Below are 17,301 nucleotides of genomic sequence, written 5' to 3' on the forward strand. Positions count from 1 at the left end.
GGGGACTGGGGAGGGTGCAAAGCTCAGACGATGAACAGAAAAAAACAGAAAAGAAGAATATATAGGACACAGCTGGCCGCCCCCCCAGAAATGAAAAGGACGACAGCAAGTTGATGTATTTCCAGGCCATGGTAATTGGGGGGTGGGGGGGGGCAACACTGATAGGCTACCTAGGGAGCTGAAAGAATGAAAACAGGCTGATGGTTCAATTTGCGTGTGTGTGACTCCCCCTCCCCCGATGATGTCATAATGGGAACACGACAGAGACATACTACACGTAATGTGACATTCGTTACCCTTATACTGCATTTGGAGTGAGTGAAACAGGCGTGTAATGACTCTGTGAGTGAGATAATAAGTAACACATGAGGCCTCTGGATGAATGATGGTGAGGGTTTGTCTGCTTGGGGATATATGAGTGTGTGGTTCCCCTGTAACACCTGGTACCGCTGTAAATGACTTGTACCTTGGTATATGTGTGTGTAAATTACACAGTGCTGCCACATTTTTAAGTGGATTACTAGGTCATTCTGGAACTTACCTGCCATTCATTATTGTACATTTTGTAAGGCAGAGAAATACATTTCCTGCATTCAGGAACTGCTCCCAGCATTTTAGCTGTGTATTAATTAATATTAATTTCCATTCTCAGCTGTGAGGGTGTTGCGCAGGCATTGGTAGTGAAGGCTGTTTGTCGATTTTATTGTGAACCTGAAATGGGCAGATGTGACACATGGTGGTCAATGTGAATCACAAATGTGAGGGTGGTGTGTGGCTGTAATCAGGTCACCGGTTCGAATCCCATGTTTGGAGTGATCTCACCTTTGGGCCCCTGACCCTGCATTTCTCAGAATTGTATGTAGCTTTTGGATAAATGCTCAGTTTTACTTATGCAGGAATGTTCTGTGGGCAGAAGGAAAAATGATTGGTCCGGAGAGAGAATCGAATTGTAGAAGAGGTGCGTCCGAGCAACTAGAGGCGGCAGGACCAACCAATAAGATGTCTTGGTACTGCCTCCTCTACTTGCTTGGACCCACCTCCTTTATAATCTGATTGGTTCCGAGGTAGCCAATCATTTTTCCTTCTGCCCACAGAGCAGTTTTCTATAAAACTGCATAAAAGTACTAAACAAATAAAATTGTACGTTTAAAACATTTAAAGCTCTGAGAATTTGCCTCTTTGCTGCTTAAATAAGTGCGGATGATGTATCTTGCTGAATGTATTGAGCACATGTTTTGAAAAGTTCCATGTCATGGCTGGCCTGGCTCATTCAAGGTCTGCCATCAGCCACATTAAGACAGGTAGAGATAAGTAGGGTCCAGACAGGGAGAAAGAAAGGGAGAGACAGAGGGATAGAGAAACTACATTTCCCAATAGGCTTTGGGGTGCCACTAGCAAGGCAGATGGCAATCGTGTCAAAGGGCAGAAAAAGAAACAAAGGCAAGAGAGGTTTGAATTTGCTGATGCGTGTGATAGTGGGGGTGGGGTTTGGAGGTGTGATAACTGGGGTTCTGCACAGGGACTGTAGGGACTGTAGGGGTGGGGCACCAGCTGCTGATTTGGGAGCATAGATTCGTCCGTGGTCGTGCCTAGCAGATTGGAAGGCCAGTGCTGGCTGCTCTCCTGGGGCCAGGCTGGTCAGTCCTGGAGAAGTTACTCCTGACAGGACCTACTGAAGGTTCTTCTGTCTCCCACAGCAGCCTCATCAGTGCTGTGATTCTCAAGGATTTACTTGTTTGTACTCAACTTTATGTGATATATTTATGCATGTATATGAGTGTGTGTATCTTAAAGAACCAGTGAATGGTTCTGTATAATTTTGCTGATCGTTATTCCAGTTGCTACTTCTTGGATCTGTGAGCAATTTCTCACAAAAAAGATATTAAACTGGGAATTTTATTCATTCCTGTTCCATCTTCTGTGTGTATATATAATTACTTGCAATAATTTATAATAATATATAGTAATGTCGTGTGCGTGTCAGAAGCTGAATATTAAAGTATATTAGTTGGTGTGCAAGAATGTGTTAAGAATATATTAATATCAGTATTTAGTAGGTTTATGATGTATATTGTGTCGTTCGTGTTAAAGAAGTAATATTTCAAATTCTGCGTATATATGTAATGGTTTAGATATTCCTCTGAGATAAATACTGTGATTTTGCATTAATGAAATTGCTTTTCAATCACGTTCCTCAAAGGAGTAAATCAATGAGAGGTTAAAAATGTATGGAGGTTCAGGCGGGGGGGATGAAAGAACCTAAACTCTATATAATTAGCTCTGTCTGCTTTAATCTGCAGCTTGGGGGGGGGCTCCCTTCACGTGTTAATTGCTTAATATGTGACCCCGTCTCCCAGTTTGGCTTTGTCGGCACAATGGGTGCAGAATACCCACGAGTTCCCTATTAGGACCCGGCACTGCCGGCGTTGGCACAGCGCCACCTATTCAGCCCGTGAGCTGGAGGGGTGGAGAGTGGCGTGTGGCCGGCCTGAAAAGAGCCATTGTGTGCACTGGCACAGCCCTCAGAACACCATTGTTCTGGTTCAGTTCAGAGATTACCCAGAAGGCTAGAGGTTATTGATCAAGATCCCAAGGACCCCCTGACTCGACTCCTTTCTTCACAGAACAGAAAAGTATTTAATTATTGTGTTCCAAACGTCCACTTACATTTGTTTTAGTCTAGCAAGGCTCAATACCTTCTCCTTCACAGACCCGTGAGCCTTTTTCTGCCTTCACGCGCCATGGTTTCACAGTTTCATTCTCTCAATCCAGCTGCATTTATGTCTGTTTGTTGCACTGTTCTCACTGTTAGCCTGTTTCCACCATAGATACGCTTTTCACTTCCTCCCATAATCAACATACGTCCTGAGATAATTTAAGTAACCCCCAATTTGCTATTTGTGTACAGTAACAGTCAAAAGTCCAGACACACCTACTGAAAACCGTTTGTATTTTGACAAAATAACCTTGAGGTGAGCTTAGGGTTGTTATGTGACTGCTGTATTATCTTGTGAAGAAGGAAACAGATGGAGTGTTGTTACAGATGACCTGCGTTACCCTCCCGCCCTAAACCCTATAGAGCTGATTTGGGATCAGTTGGATCAAAGAGTAGCATAGAATAGAGACACATGCATTAAAAGCAGCTGTGCCCATACTTTTGACTGGTCCTGCATGTGTGCATGCCCTGTAATGAGCTGGCATTACATCCAAGGTGCCCCCTGTCTTAGAAGTAGAGAGAAATCTTGCGTGCCAAGGCTCACCACGGTTGATTGTGACGGCTGTCGGTGGCAAAATCTGTGGCACTCCAGGAGCTCTGGGATGTGTCACATGACCTTCTGGGGAAATGAGTGTTGAGATTACATTTCAAAGATCGAGAAAATCGATGGGTTGTTTCCACAGCCCTGCAACTTAGTCCTTTGACGTGGCATTAGATAAAGACCTAATTTGCCAAGACTGGCAATTCAACCCTAGCTGTAAAAAACTGATAAACTTAATAAAATGTGATTGAGTGAATTTGATGGAGAAAATATAATTGAGACAGAACCTGCTGCACAGTGTAATCCCTCAGGAGACTCTCACAGCGAAAAGTACAGTAGGGTTCTGAGTGGTCCTTCTGTGACACCTGTCTGGGATTGAGCAGAAGAAATCTTGCTTGCACCAGTCATGTTGTTGGTTTTAATCATGGCCTTATTGGTGTGGTAAAATGTGTACATGCTCATTTTGGTTCATGTTCACTTTAAAGGTCATATTGTTTAATTATTAAGTGCTAAACTGAGTCAGTGGGACCTAAACTATAGAAAGTTATAGACCGCATGTCTTGTGATGAGTGTCGCGTTCCCAGACATATGGGATAATGGTGACTTAACGGTGTGTGATAACTGTGGTCAGGAGAGGCCCCTATGTGTTGTTAATGGAGAGTGACCTTGGTCACAGTCTGGCTCAAGACTGGGACAACACTGAGGCATTCTCATAGGGATTCACTATGATTATTACGTAATTTATTTAAAGTGGACAAAATAAGCTACATAGGGAAACCAGAAAACAAAACGGCTAAAGAAAGCTTCATGGGCCAAAATTGGGGGCCAAATAAACAGGGCCTGCCTGCCATTTCTCCTGCGGGCCTCCTCACTGCCATCCCGAACTGGCTTTGATGGCGGGCCTCCTCACTGCCATCCCAAACTGGCTTAGATGGTGGGCCTCCTCACTGCCATCCCAAACTGGCTTGGATGGATGGTGGGCCTCCTCACTGCCATCCCAAACTGGCTTGGATGGATGACGGGCCTCCTCACTGCCATCCCGAACTGGCTTAGATGGCGGGCCTCCTCACTGCCATCCCGAACTGGCTTAGATGGCGGTCCTCCTCACTACTATCCCGCCTGGACTTAGATGGCTTCACTGGCACACTGGCTGAGGTGTACTGTACACCATCAACGAGCAGTTCGACCCCCCCTCTGTCAGCAGATCCAAAAAGAAGCACACACAAACCCACCTGCAAATGGGACGGGGTTGTCACACCTTTTAAAGCAGCAGAGCTCTAATTGACAGGGCTGATCTTGTTGAATACTTTGCTTGCCTAATTTGTGCCTTTCTGTACAAAGGCGCGGGTGGAGTCTTTCACTGCCCCCACTCCCCCCAACCCCCCCTCAATTCCCTTCCAGCCTCAAAGCTGTGGATATGTTGATTTTGCTGCTTCTCCTGGAAAGATAAACAGGCCCAGGTTTCCTAATGACTTTTTTTCTGCCTTGCAAACAAGTCATCTTGTATAACAAAAAGATGTTCTGCACAAATATGGAAGTGAAACAGAAATTTAAATAGGGTGGTTCGAATTGATGCAGACTGTGCTTTTCCTTTTCATTCCAGTATAAATAGGCCCCTAATGTAGTTGGCAGTGAGCATTACACAGCAAATCAGTCCCAGGCCAGCAGAAACGGTTCCAATCTTCCCGCATTGACGTGTATATGCTTGATGATTCAGATGTTTTGCTATTCACCAAAGACATTTTGACAGCCCTCTGAGAGGATCACCTAAGTGCGATGAGTGGACTGGTGTGGACAGGTGTTTTCTGCAGAGTTCGCCATCTGAAGCGAAGTACCACAGGTGGCTTCAGTGTGTATAGGGCTGGACTTACTTCACAGTCTGTTGCATAAGGATGAGCATACTGAAATCATGTAAATGAAAATACTTTTGTGTAAATGCATCAATAATGAAAAGGTTTTTTAAAATAGCAGTGGTACACTTTGGATTGGTTTCCAATCTGTGGGGGATGGGCATGATGCCAGCCACGATATCTGTCAGGTGGAGCTTCCAGAGAGACCACCTGTCAGGAAGCTAAAATCCTCATAAGACAATGGCGGGGTCACGTGATATTAACGTGACGTAATGATCGGAAGGAGACCGAGCAGGTGTCATTTCTCTATAGATAAGGAGGTTCAAATCCTGTGAGGTGTATACCACTCATATAGTGAGTAAGTTTTGACACTCTCCAAATGAATTAACAGTTTAACAACAAGTTAACATTTCACTGGAACGGTGTTGAATTGGACAGTTTTAGCGCAGCCTAAATATGGATCTGCTGTTTCTGAGGCTTTCACAAAAAAAAAAGTTGATATTTCGCTGGAACAGTGTTAAATTGGACAGTTTTACTGTAGCCTAAATATGAAGGTGCCGTTTCTGGCGCGTGCCGCTGGAATTTCGTATGTCTCGTGCAGCCATTTATAAAATAGGTAAGAGCTTCGGCGGGAACAGGCGCTGAAAACGGTCCCCTGGCTACGTGACATGTATACAAGCGTCTGTTACCGCGTTACATCATGTATTTGTTTTCGTAGGCGTGTAAACGTGCCGATCCAGGAGCCACTGGGCTGCTTCTGTGTTTAACGCGCGTACTTTGAGATCATCTCCATGAAAAGTAACCGCTAATCCTTGCAGAAAAATACGGCCTAATATAGCAGGGGGGAAAAGTGGAAACGGTTTCATACGCGTCGTCGGTACAGCATCGGCCGTCATTGGGATAATCGGTGTAAGGCGGTTAAAACCAGAGAATGGAGGTTTTCGGTTATTCCCAGCTCTGCCCTAATTCCGCGTAATGATTTTTGCCCGTGGAAGATGCACTGCACAAGCATTGTTCTTTTTACTGAAAGCAAGCTTCGGATGGAAAGTTACGTTTTAACATTTAATTTATGTTTAACAAGCCATTTATAGTTTCGGAACTAATATGAAACACAGATAACGATGTGGTCCTCCACCGCAACACTATTATTTTTTTCCGCGGAAACACTTAAAATAAGTAATGAGCTACAAATTGGATAATGTATGAAATTTAAGACAGTAACGGGTCTGGCCTTGTGCTACGGGGTGACTGTGTTCTTTTTAAGTGTGCTTAACGGATCCACTTTGTTCGGGTTTTTTTCTGATGCTAATCAGTTTTCTGTGCACGTACGTTTGGGACTGTGGGGTTTGAGCACTATGTAGATGAAACCGCTCATTGGAAAAACCGTAGCAAAAGCTTTATAGCCTGCAGATGTGCTGCTGATAGGACATAATCAGCATCTGGCAGAATGCAAGTCTCTCTGGAGAGACTGGACAATCACTGCCCTGGAGCTTCTGCTTTTTTTTCATTTACTTTTCTTATACACTGTGTAAAGCTGAAGGACTTAACTTTTACGTAAAGTATTGGCTGTACAAGCACCATAATAGTAACAAAACTAAAACTAGTACTGCTGTTATTAGACTATTAAACCTTTGATGGAGGTGATTACTTATTAAGGAAAAGAGAGGTTCAAACAAAGTATTGGATGCTGAGAAGATGGTGGATAGCTTTTCCCTGTGTCTTCCATGCCAGGCTTCATGACACAGAAAAGGACTTTAAAAACACAAGTTACAAACCATTCTTCTAAACAAAAACGCCACAAACAAACCGATCTAAGGATTTTTACCAGACGTTCAGAAAAATATTACCAAGTCATGAAATCTTAAAGACCAGTGATGTGATCTTGACTGGTTGTAACCCACCAGGCTGGGTCATGTGATCCCATATAGCTTTCATCATTTCTTTGTCTTGCAGTGATCGTCTGTCTCGGCTGATCGCATGCCAACAGGAACGTTGTGCCTCTTCAAAGTAGTCTGTCATGTAGGACATGTTGTGAGCTTCAGGCTGACGAGTCTCATGTTACGCGGCGCCTCAGTCGAGGAATAAATAGCTATGTTACCCATCACTCCCATGGGGCAGTGTGGGTGGGGTTTTGCAAGGTTGTCGTCAGTGACAGGTGATGGCGGCTGGCTGCATTAATCTAGATGATTATTGTGTCTGTGAAGGCATAACACAGAGAAAGATGAATGCTTTTTGAGGTAAAATAACCCTGAAACCTCCACCAAGACTAAAAGTAGTACAATACCCTAGAGATTTACGACATCTATACAAATCATCAATACTGCTCCAGACTGCCACAAGCACAAGAAAATGGGTCTGACACATAATTCTATATCTAGACACCAAGACCCAAGTTAATGTTAGTTGCACGAATCCCTCCAATGCTGTCGTTACTAGGACCTTATTTTGCGTCTGTTTCAGCCATGGTGCCTTGCACGCCTTTTTTTTTTTTTTTTATCTCCTGGGTGCATTTGCTACCAAGCAGTGCCTCCATGCAAGGAGTTATTGCTCCGGTGCTTGCTTGCCGGGACAGCGCGTAATGGGAAAGTGCACGGCCCATCTCACATCAAAAGTACCCCACTTAAGAAAGGTGCATTCTGAAACTCCAACAAAGCACCACCAAGCAGAGGTTATAATGTGTACGATTCTACAGTAGTGTGGGGGCTTGTTTGTTTACTCGCGTAAAAGAAGCTGGCGGCTGAATGGATGGCTTATTTCTGTGCAGGACGCTAACAAGTCCACACACAACCGTATAGAAATACTGAGAAAATATCTCTCTTGTATGATTTTATGGTTTATTGCCCCTCTTATCCTTTCTTCTCTACCAGTCTAGTTTTTTTTTACACCTGTCACCTCTTCTCTTCTCCTGAAGTTCTTTGTCTCCCATTTTCCTTTTGTCTGTTCAGTTCAGCTCAGAATCTGACAGGAAATACACACGGTAAATGCTGTCAAGCCTGGTGCTGTCAAGGAAGCACGTCTGTTCTGACAGTTTAACAACCGAACCATTTAAGTAGCAATAATTATTTTGGTAAATTGGCACTAACTATAGTGAGTTAATAGTGATAATGTCTTTAGCTAGTGCTTGCCTGGTCCATATTTTGGAGACACTTGAAATAAGGGTTTATCTGAGGTCATTTGGTGAAATGACACGATGCTTTACTTGCCAATTTGCACAAGGGAACACTGGACTCCTTTTCCACATGTCACATCACGTTATTTGAGATATACACACACAGATACATAAACAGTTCAGAGTTTTTATGCATTTGTCTGAGCATAGGGTTGGGCCATTTATTCAATGGCCCCAGTGCATTTCAGGGGGTTAAGGGCCTTACTTTAAGGGCCCAGTGGAGATGTGACTGTTCTTCTGAGACCAGGGTTTGAGCTGGTGACCTGATCACAGCCATAGAGGCTTGACCTGCTGAGTCACACACCACCCCCCAGCCCTGGTAGTGTTTCTTGAATTATAACAGGCTGAGCCATATTCTGGTGGAATTGAGACTCATTTCCTGAGCTCTTACTTGTTTTCCTTTTCGGTGTCATGCAGCTCGTGGGTGGCGAGTTCGATCTGGAGACCAACTTTATCATCCAGGATGCGGAGAGCATCGGCTGCATGGTGGAGCTGCTGGAGCACTGCGACTTGCCCTGCCAGGCTGAAATGTGGAGCATGTTCACGGCCATCTTGCGCAAGAGCGTGCGTAACCTGCAGACCAGCACCGAGGTGGGCCTCATCCAGCAGGTGCTGACCAGGATGGGTGCCGTTGATGATATGATCGCAGGTATGTCCAGGGTCTATGGACTTTACTGTTGCATAAACACTTGCATAAAAATGTTCTGAGAGCAGGAGGGAAAATGATTGGTTCAGAGAAATAACCAATCAGATTGTAAAGGAGGTGGGACCAAGACATTTGCTATAGGAATCCTACTTTATGGAATACCCTCCAGATTTGGTAAAACATCCATAGATATGGCACTGTAATCTTTGCTTGTTCCAGTGACTGATCAGACAGTGGCTGATGATTTAAATGTTTTCATAGACATTAAACATACTCCCACCCTGACCTTGCAATCATGTATGATGTTTCCAGTGATTTCATAAGTATTAAACTTGTTCCAACCTGACCTTAGAAACGTCTGATGTTGCCAGTGGTCTCGCAGGCATTAAGTATGCTTCCAGCCTATCTACACAAACATGGTTGATAATGCCAGCGCTCTCACTGACATTTAATGTGTTTCCAGCCTGACCTGACAAACATAGCAATAGCTAGACCTTGCTTGTTTGCAGAAGTACTGCTGTGCACGAGGGTTTTTTAACGCTGAGAGGTTCTCTTAGGTTCTTTCTTTTTCTGTGCTGGATGCCAGTGTGCATGGCTGGGTGGGTCTGACACACTCACCTGAACCATTTAGCAAAATTCCTATGATTCCACGCTCCAGTCTTTCACAGTGGATTAACACAATTTCATTTGCCCAAGAGATGATACAGGGGCAAAAGCGAAGAAGAGTTCGAGTGTTGAGAGGAAAACAAATTGGAAAAAAAATCTCATTAGTCAGGGTTATTCTCATAACAGAACCTTGAAATATATTTTAAAAGCAATATTAGAAATTTGGTTAAGTTATTACTGTCAGTGCTTGGCGTTATGCCACGGGTCACCATTTCCTGTTTGGTCTTGTTTCAACCTTCTCAGACTGACACCAGCTCTTCTCTAAACACCTCTGTGGATATTTGTGGCCCTACATCTCTTGAGATGTTTTGTGGGATCACTGCCACCAGACGAAAGAAAAGGATTGGTGAATGTGTTTGTTTCCATACTGGTTTTATGTAGACATAAAGGGGACATTCCCAGTTTGTTCACTGCGGGAATGCTGTGGCGAATGTTGTATGCCTGGGTTGAAAGGACAGGATAATGTGATTTTTTTTTTTTTTTCCCCCTGGATGCATGAACAGGCCTGGGAAAAGGTTCATACACAGAAATCTCAGGTTCTGCTGGGCTGCTGGGAAGCCGTGTGATGGTTGATGCAGGACATTCCCCAGTTACTCACTTGTGCCATTGGGGTCAGGTGGTTGTTGGTCTTGCCTGGCTTGTTTTCTATTACATTCCCTGAACGATTTCATGGCCTGACAGTAAACAGCATCAATGTACAGCAATAGAAAGATGGATATGCTCGCAATAATAAGAGCTCTCTGCTTTGAAAGGATATCAAGCCACATCTTTCTCTTTCACTCCCTCTCTCGCCTGTCACTCTTGCTCTCCTCTTCTCTGTGTTAGTCACGCTCCCTGTCACTCGCTCTCTCATCCTTATTTTCTCTGTTACGGTACCGATACTTTCTGTCTCTCTTTTTCTCCCTTCCCTCTTAAACTCTGTTGCTTTATTGGCAGTGAGAGCCTTTCAGTTAGTGCCAAAGCAAGACAGGGTATTATATAAACAAAAATCAGTTGAACAACACCGACAAATGTCGAGCACAAAATAAGAAATATTAATACTTCTAAGAGAAGAAATGTATACATAATAGGCGTGTAACGATACTGTTTGGCCACAGTTTGGTATCTGTCGTGGTTTTCAGGCCATGGTAACGCTAAGGTTTCTGTATCCTTATATTTAAAGATAAAAAAAAAAACACGTAACCTTTTAATTAAACAATGAATTCTTTATTTTTCCAAATAACGGTATATTTAGCTTACAAAAACATGTTCACTTAACCGTGTAACAGTATACGGTATGTTATTGAACCGTTCGGTACACCCCCCATGGTTCAATACACACATGTGAACCGTGGCATTACGATATGCCTGTCATTTCTTATACGTACTGGCATGAATATGACAGTGTTTCTTCCCAAACAAATACATCTAACAAACTGGGGTTGTCTTATTTTCTAGGAAAAGAATTTGAATGACTTTATACAGCAGTAGAGGGCGTACCGAACGGTTTGATAATATACTGTGTACCATTGCATCCGCAATATGTAAACATTGGATAAGGCTGTACATGTAGATATGTATTCAGGCAAACGCATGCCTGGGGGCTTCTATCCGTAGAACAGGTGACACTTATGTCTGAATATTTGATGTATTTCCAAGAGCTCACCTGTCTCCACTTGTCCTGCCTCACATGGACATAGTAACAGTTAATCTGCTTTTGGTCTGGGGTTCCTTGTGTCTCTTCGTTGGGGTTCATCCCTATTTCGTGTCCGACAGTTTGTTTCTCTTTCCCTGTGGCTCAGATCTGCTGGTGGACATGCTGGGCGTGCTGGCCAGCTACAGCATCACAGTGAAGGAGCTGAAACTGCTCTTCAGCATGCTACGTGGGGAGAACGGAGTATGGGTGAGCCTGGACGGGGCGCCGGGGCAGGCAGGCCGATGCACCATTTAAAGGTTTGGTCCCTCGGCGGAGGAGCATTAATCAGCTCAGAGAAAGTCCCTCGAGGGAGCCATCCATTTGCTGTGGCCTGATTATTGACCGACAGTGGTGGGAGTGGGCAAAGCAGGCGTAGATCCGATTGGATCTGATTTGACACAACATTGATCTGCAGCAGAAGGAGCCGTGAAGGTGTTGTCCTGGTTTTTTGATCCCCTTATACCTCCTGTTTCCTTATGAGTAACTCCATCTTTTCCCTGCATGTTTTCCTCCTCCTCCTCTGCAGCCAAGACACGCCATCAAACTGCTGTCAGTGCTGAATCAGATGCCCCAGAGGCACGGGCCCGACACCTTCTTTAACTTCCCAGGACGCAGTGCGGCAGTAAGTCCCACCTGTCTTGCTAATGGGTCTGCCCACTTGCAGCAGGGAATGAAACGGATGTTCTGTTTATGCTGATTATGGAAAGAAAATAATCAGAAATTTGGAATATCTTACTTTTTATGAACTTTGTTCTAGAACCTCAGACTTCCTAGTAGGTTTGCCTGTGTAAAGGTTGAGTTATGATCTCTGGTTCTGATTTTGTGAATACTCGCTGAACTCTGGCATTAATTTGTTGGGATGATAAATACATTGCTGATTTATGTCAGATGTAATTCTGCATGAGGCTTCATGGATTAATAGAGCTTAACAAGTCTTGCTCACAAGGCTGTTAGCTTCTGAGTAGCTTAAAGTAATTCGATTTGAACCTACTTGGTCACATGTATTCATCTGCCTGGGATCAATCTTGGGCCAGTCTGACTCAGTTGGCTGAGATGTTGTCTTATGTCCCCATTAGATGACTTGACTGGTTGAAACGTTTTATGTCCCTTTTAGATGATTTGATAGGCTAGGATGTTTTCTGATTTATCCCCCCTTTTACCTTCTACCTTTCTCCCCAGGCCATCGCATTACCTCCCATTGCAAAGTGGCCTTACCAGAATGGTTTCACTCTCAACACTTGGTTCCGAATGGACCCTCTCAACAATATCAACGTGGACAAGGATAAACCATACCTGTACTGGTAAGTTTGCCTCCACAGATGTCACAGGTACTGGTGAAGGCATCTGGAGACCTTTTGGTAAGTTTAGGCAATCTGCCATCATGAGGTGTAAACCTAAGGAGTGGAAAGTCCAACCAGAATGTCATCGTAACCTGTGGCTAGTTGGTTAAAGCAGAAAAGATCCTCTATCTGAACAGTGTTGGGCATTTCCAGTCCAGAAGCTACAAATCCAGACCAGGATTTTATTTCTACCAACCAACTGAGCGTAAAGTGCCTCAGTCACAGAGTAGTCAGCTGGTTGGTAGAAATAAAATTTTGGTCTGGATTTGTAGCTTCTGGATCTGAAATGCCCTACTCTGCAGCTGTGTTTCAGACGCAGTAATCATTTTGTGTAAACACAAGATTCAACAAGAGGGTAGCGGCTTCTGGGAGATTTCATGAACCAGGGATGGGATGTACATGTAGCATAATTTTGGTGTAAATTATGGTGAAATATCATATCGATTTATTGGAAGACGCAGCAAACGGAGGCAGGTTCAGGAAACGCTCCGCTGAGCTGGGCTGCACCGAACCGTTAGCGGTGACCTTTAGATTTCATTACAGCCCCCTTTCAAAACGCAAAACCGTTATGAAACACAGAGAGGGGTTTACTTTCTGAACACTGTATCTAGCTATTCCTCCTTATGTTTTAGTTAACAATCAAAACAATTATAAATAGTAGTTGTAGAGTGACGGACATATTTTTTCTGCCAAAATGGAAGTTATTAACTGAGTCATTGAATATTATGGAATCGATTTAATTCTGCTCCTTGCCATTTACTTGTCTGACCACTTTAATGACATGTCAGATATCGTATGCGTAATGCATTAAATAAAGTTACCCTTCTGGTCATTTACAGATCAGTATTTCTGAGCATCCCATGAAGTTCAGTACCAGTTTACAGTAACACATATTTTGTGCTGATGCCTTTAAAGCCATTGATCCCACACCCAGGTATTGATTGAGCAGGTGTTGAAATGGAATGTGCCCATGGTCCCAGTTCTGGAAAATTGAGTCTTTCGTTTTATTTTATCGTTAAGTTTTAAAACCAGAATCATTCTGTGGGCTTAATCCGTGATGGCTGAAGATTTTGTTAAATGACAAGACCAGATGATGAAAAGAAGGGGTGGTGGGGTCTCATCCTCTCTGTCCACTTGTCTTCTCATTATTTGGGTCAGCTGCAAACGTGCTGGCTGACGAACGTGGGATGTGTTAAAGATCATCCAGGTTACGCGGCTCACTCCCACCGCAGTTAGCCATTAACCTGCTAAAATGGCATTTGACCTGTTAAACTGCAACTATTACAGCATATAAAGTGGTTAAATACATCAAAGAAGATATTTTGATGTAGGTGGTGAGAGTGAAATAAAACAATATGTAATTTTAGTGATTGGGTGGGTGGGACAGGGGACACTGGTACAACCGCAGAGTGGGTAAATGCATATCGATGCCATCACATATGCATCCGGAGAAAGAATGTGTGTGAGGAAAGGGAGATTGAAGGGGTGGCATGTTCACACTATCTGATTGGATGAGCAGGGTCAAAGGTTATAGCACTGGGGTCACCCATAATCTGGTGGATAATGCTTGACTGCACCTTCATAACACCTTAGTAATGCATTCAGAGAACATTCGGTGCACCTTTATAATGCATTCATGAAACACTCATAAGCAGCATACAAGTATACCATAACATCCTAACATACATTCACAGCTTTATTATACATCTATAACAAAAATTATATGATTAAACAAGTATAATGTTTCTTCTTATCATATAGTGTTTGCTATTAATGTATATTAATGCTGTTAAAGTATGTTAGGATGTTAAGGTATACTTATTGTAGATGCTGCTTTTGAATGTTCTATGAATGCATTATAAACGCATTATGAAGATAACCATCTGGTGTCTCGCTGGTCACACCAACCAGGGCACTGTCTCAGCCAGTGGTAGGGGGAGCATGGGAACCGGGTCGGAATGAGACTCAGTGCAGTGCTTCATGGGAAACCAGACCAGACGCATGTCCAGCGATGGTCTGTGGGCGGCAGGTGTTTTGACACGCTGAACATCTGTAACGTCTGACTGGTGGCAAGCTCTAGCAGCTGAGCTGAGAACTCCGTACCTCAGGCTTGCTGTGGGTTTTAATTCTGTCTGTCTACAGCTGACAATTTTGAGACCGAAGCCATATGGTGACAATCAGTCTGTCACTTGACTGACTAGTCAAAAGCAGCGATATGTGTCCTATAAAACAATGCATGGTGAATGGTGTGTATGTGTGTGTGTGTCTGTGTCTGTGTCTGTGTCTGTGTGTGTGTGTGTGTGTGTGTGTGTGTGTGTGTGTGTGTGTGTTCCCGTGATGGGTTGGCGCACCTTCCTGGGTTATTCCTTGCCTTTAGCCTGTGTCTCCTGGGATAGGCTCTGGGCCTCCACAACCTTGCAATGGACCAGTGGGTGGATGGATAGATGGACGGACATCCCCACAGATTAATTCCTGAATGTTAATGCGTAATCATATTTGACATTTATTTGTGCTAATTATTATATATAAAGACGGCAATGAATAGTTAAGTTGAATCTGAACATCAGTGAGTGTATTTTTAGTACATATATATATATATATATATATATATATATATATATATATATATTTTTTTTTTATTGGGGGCTGAAATCCATATTTAACCAAATTAGTTTTTTTTACGGTTGTCTCTTTTTGTGTTTGGTGACAAATATCAAATGTAGCCTTTATGATGTTTATGATGTCTCTGCACGTTTAATCTGTGACAGCTAATGCAAATGTTAACCCCCCCCCGCCCCTGTTCTTTGAACAGCTTTCGGACCAGCAAGGGCATCGGTTACTCTGCGCATTTCGTCGGGAACTGTTTGATCGTGACATCGCTGAAGTCGAAGGGCAAGGGCTTCCAGCACTGCGTGAAGTACGACTTCCAACCTCGCAAGGTACGCGCTTCAAACTGTGGCATGGTACGTGTTTCAAACTGCGAAATGGTACGTGTTTCAAAATGCGACATGGTCACCGCTGCTGTTATTGTGTCTATTCCGGTGGTTAATTTTAGCACTTGCCAGAGTTTGCTCATGCCGACAAGGAGAAAACAGACAAAGCATTCTTTTTATGAAAACTTTTCACTTTCGGTAATATCAGTGGTGAATCACCCTGGGGGGGGCTGAAGCAGAAATCCAGCTGAATCTTGGCTGAAATCCAGCCCCTCCAAAAAAAATCCCAAAAGCACACCACCCCCCCCATCTTAATCACAGCTGACTTTACCTGCCCAAAAGTAAAGCTTATTTGCATTTGACCTTGTAAAACAAAAACAGACGATGGGAAAATGGGAGCTTAAAAATGAAAAGGGGTGGAGGGGGGGGGGGGGGGGGGGAGTGGGAAGGAGGATTTGCAAATGCCACTTGAAGGCCCAGTGATTAAATTGCATCACTTGTATGCAAACTCTGAATGAGTGTTTCAGTAATGAAGCTTCCTAATGAAATAGTGCAATTATTAACCGCAGTATTTATCTTGCTCATGCTCTCGTATCAAGAAAAGGATGACATGCTTAGAAATTGCCAAGTGCCAGAATGATGACAGAAATATGCTAACGATCAAATGGGGGGGGGGGGGCAGAAAAGCCCTGATAAGGTGACATGCAACCACGTCTGTTATGGGATTGGCATCCATTTAAGAAAACGAAAATCACCCCCAACAAACACATACTAAACTTTCTGAATTTCTGAACTTCTACATGATTCCGTTCGGCTGTAATCCATATCGATTTTCTGGCATTTCCCAGCGTCTCTCTTATCCACTCACACCTGCTTGTAACAGAGTCTTTGTGAAGTTCTTTTCAGATTATGGGAGATGGGAGGTGGGTTCAGGTTCACGGCTTCCAACCTGATCAGTAGTAGAACAGTAGTGATGTTACCGAAGCATGATCATATGTGCCTTGGTGAGAGAGTAATTTGTGTTGTATTTGATTCATCCAAGGCCGGGACCCATAATGCTTTGCTTGGGTTATGGTTTCCTGGGGTTGTGACAGCAGGGCAAACCCCAAAACTGTATTGTTTATGTGCTATTTTGTACTTGCCTTTGTATGTTTGCAAAAAAAAAACCTCCTTTTTTATCATTTAACAACAGAATTCTAGTATTACGAAGTTCAATCTCCACATATCTTGTCTTGCTCTTCTATGAGAGAGACACAGGAGAGACCAATGCCTGGGGTGAGACCTCAATGTCAGCAATTTTTCTGTATTCACTTGAGCAATTTTTGAATTTTAAAGGCCTTGCTCAAGGTCCCAGTAGTAGTATAAATACTTTTCTGGCTATGGGATTTGAACCACCAATATTCTGAACACAAAAACTGCAGACACTGCCATACACTGCCAAACCGTGCCGGCTGGCTCAGTTCCGGCACAAGGTTGGTGATATTTTGGCTGGTTCTACTGGGTTTGTAGCCAAACCCAGGGCAAATGTCTGTCAGCCTCTGCTGTGGGTTGTGGGGGAGCAGCGGGGGGGCAGGGGGAGTCCTGTGTGCTTTGTCTTTCTTGCTGCCCCCAGTTGACAGTTGCGGCGTGCCATTTTCCAGCTCCGTTCAGTAAACACACTAATGATGATGCCTAATGAACGGTGTATTCCTTGTTACCAGATACTGCTAATTCTGTCGCTGGTTGCCTTAAATTGATGGCAGTGTTGTTCCTCTTTATGGGACTT

At 43.6% G+C, this 17,301-nt stretch overlaps 1 protein-coding gene across 13 annotated transcripts in view; it reads left to right on the forward strand.

Moving 5' to 3' along the window:
* nbeaa (neurobeachin a) overlaps positions 1-17,301 on the forward strand; it is a 168,979-nt gene that overhangs the window by 40,750 nt on the left and 110,928 nt on the right. For 9 of the 13 annotated variants that reach the window (XM_048984068.1, XM_048984059.1, XM_048984071.1 and 6 more), the window contains exons 2-6: positions 8,694-8,925; positions 11,370-11,470; positions 11,790-11,885; positions 12,443-12,564; positions 15,416-15,542. In XM_048984068.1, coding sequence (XP_048840025.1) covers positions 8,694-8,925; positions 11,370-11,470; positions 11,790-11,885; positions 12,443-12,564; positions 15,416-15,542 — 678 coding nt within the window. Of the gene's footprint in view, positions 1-8,693; positions 8,926-11,369; positions 11,471-11,789; positions 11,886-12,442; positions 12,565-15,415; positions 15,567-17,301 lie in introns of all 13 variants that reach the window. The other 4 variants (XM_048984060.1, XM_048984062.1, XM_048984064.1 and 1 more) reach the window with 1 other exon arrangement.

The sequence above is a fragment of the Brienomyrus brachyistius genome, chromosome 18, assembly GCF_023856365.1.
Source record: "Brienomyrus brachyistius isolate T26 chromosome 18, BBRACH_0.4, whole genome shotgun sequence".
In the NCBI taxonomy this organism is placed as follows: domain Eukaryota; kingdom Metazoa; phylum Chordata; class Actinopteri; order Osteoglossiformes; family Mormyridae; genus Brienomyrus; species Brienomyrus brachyistius.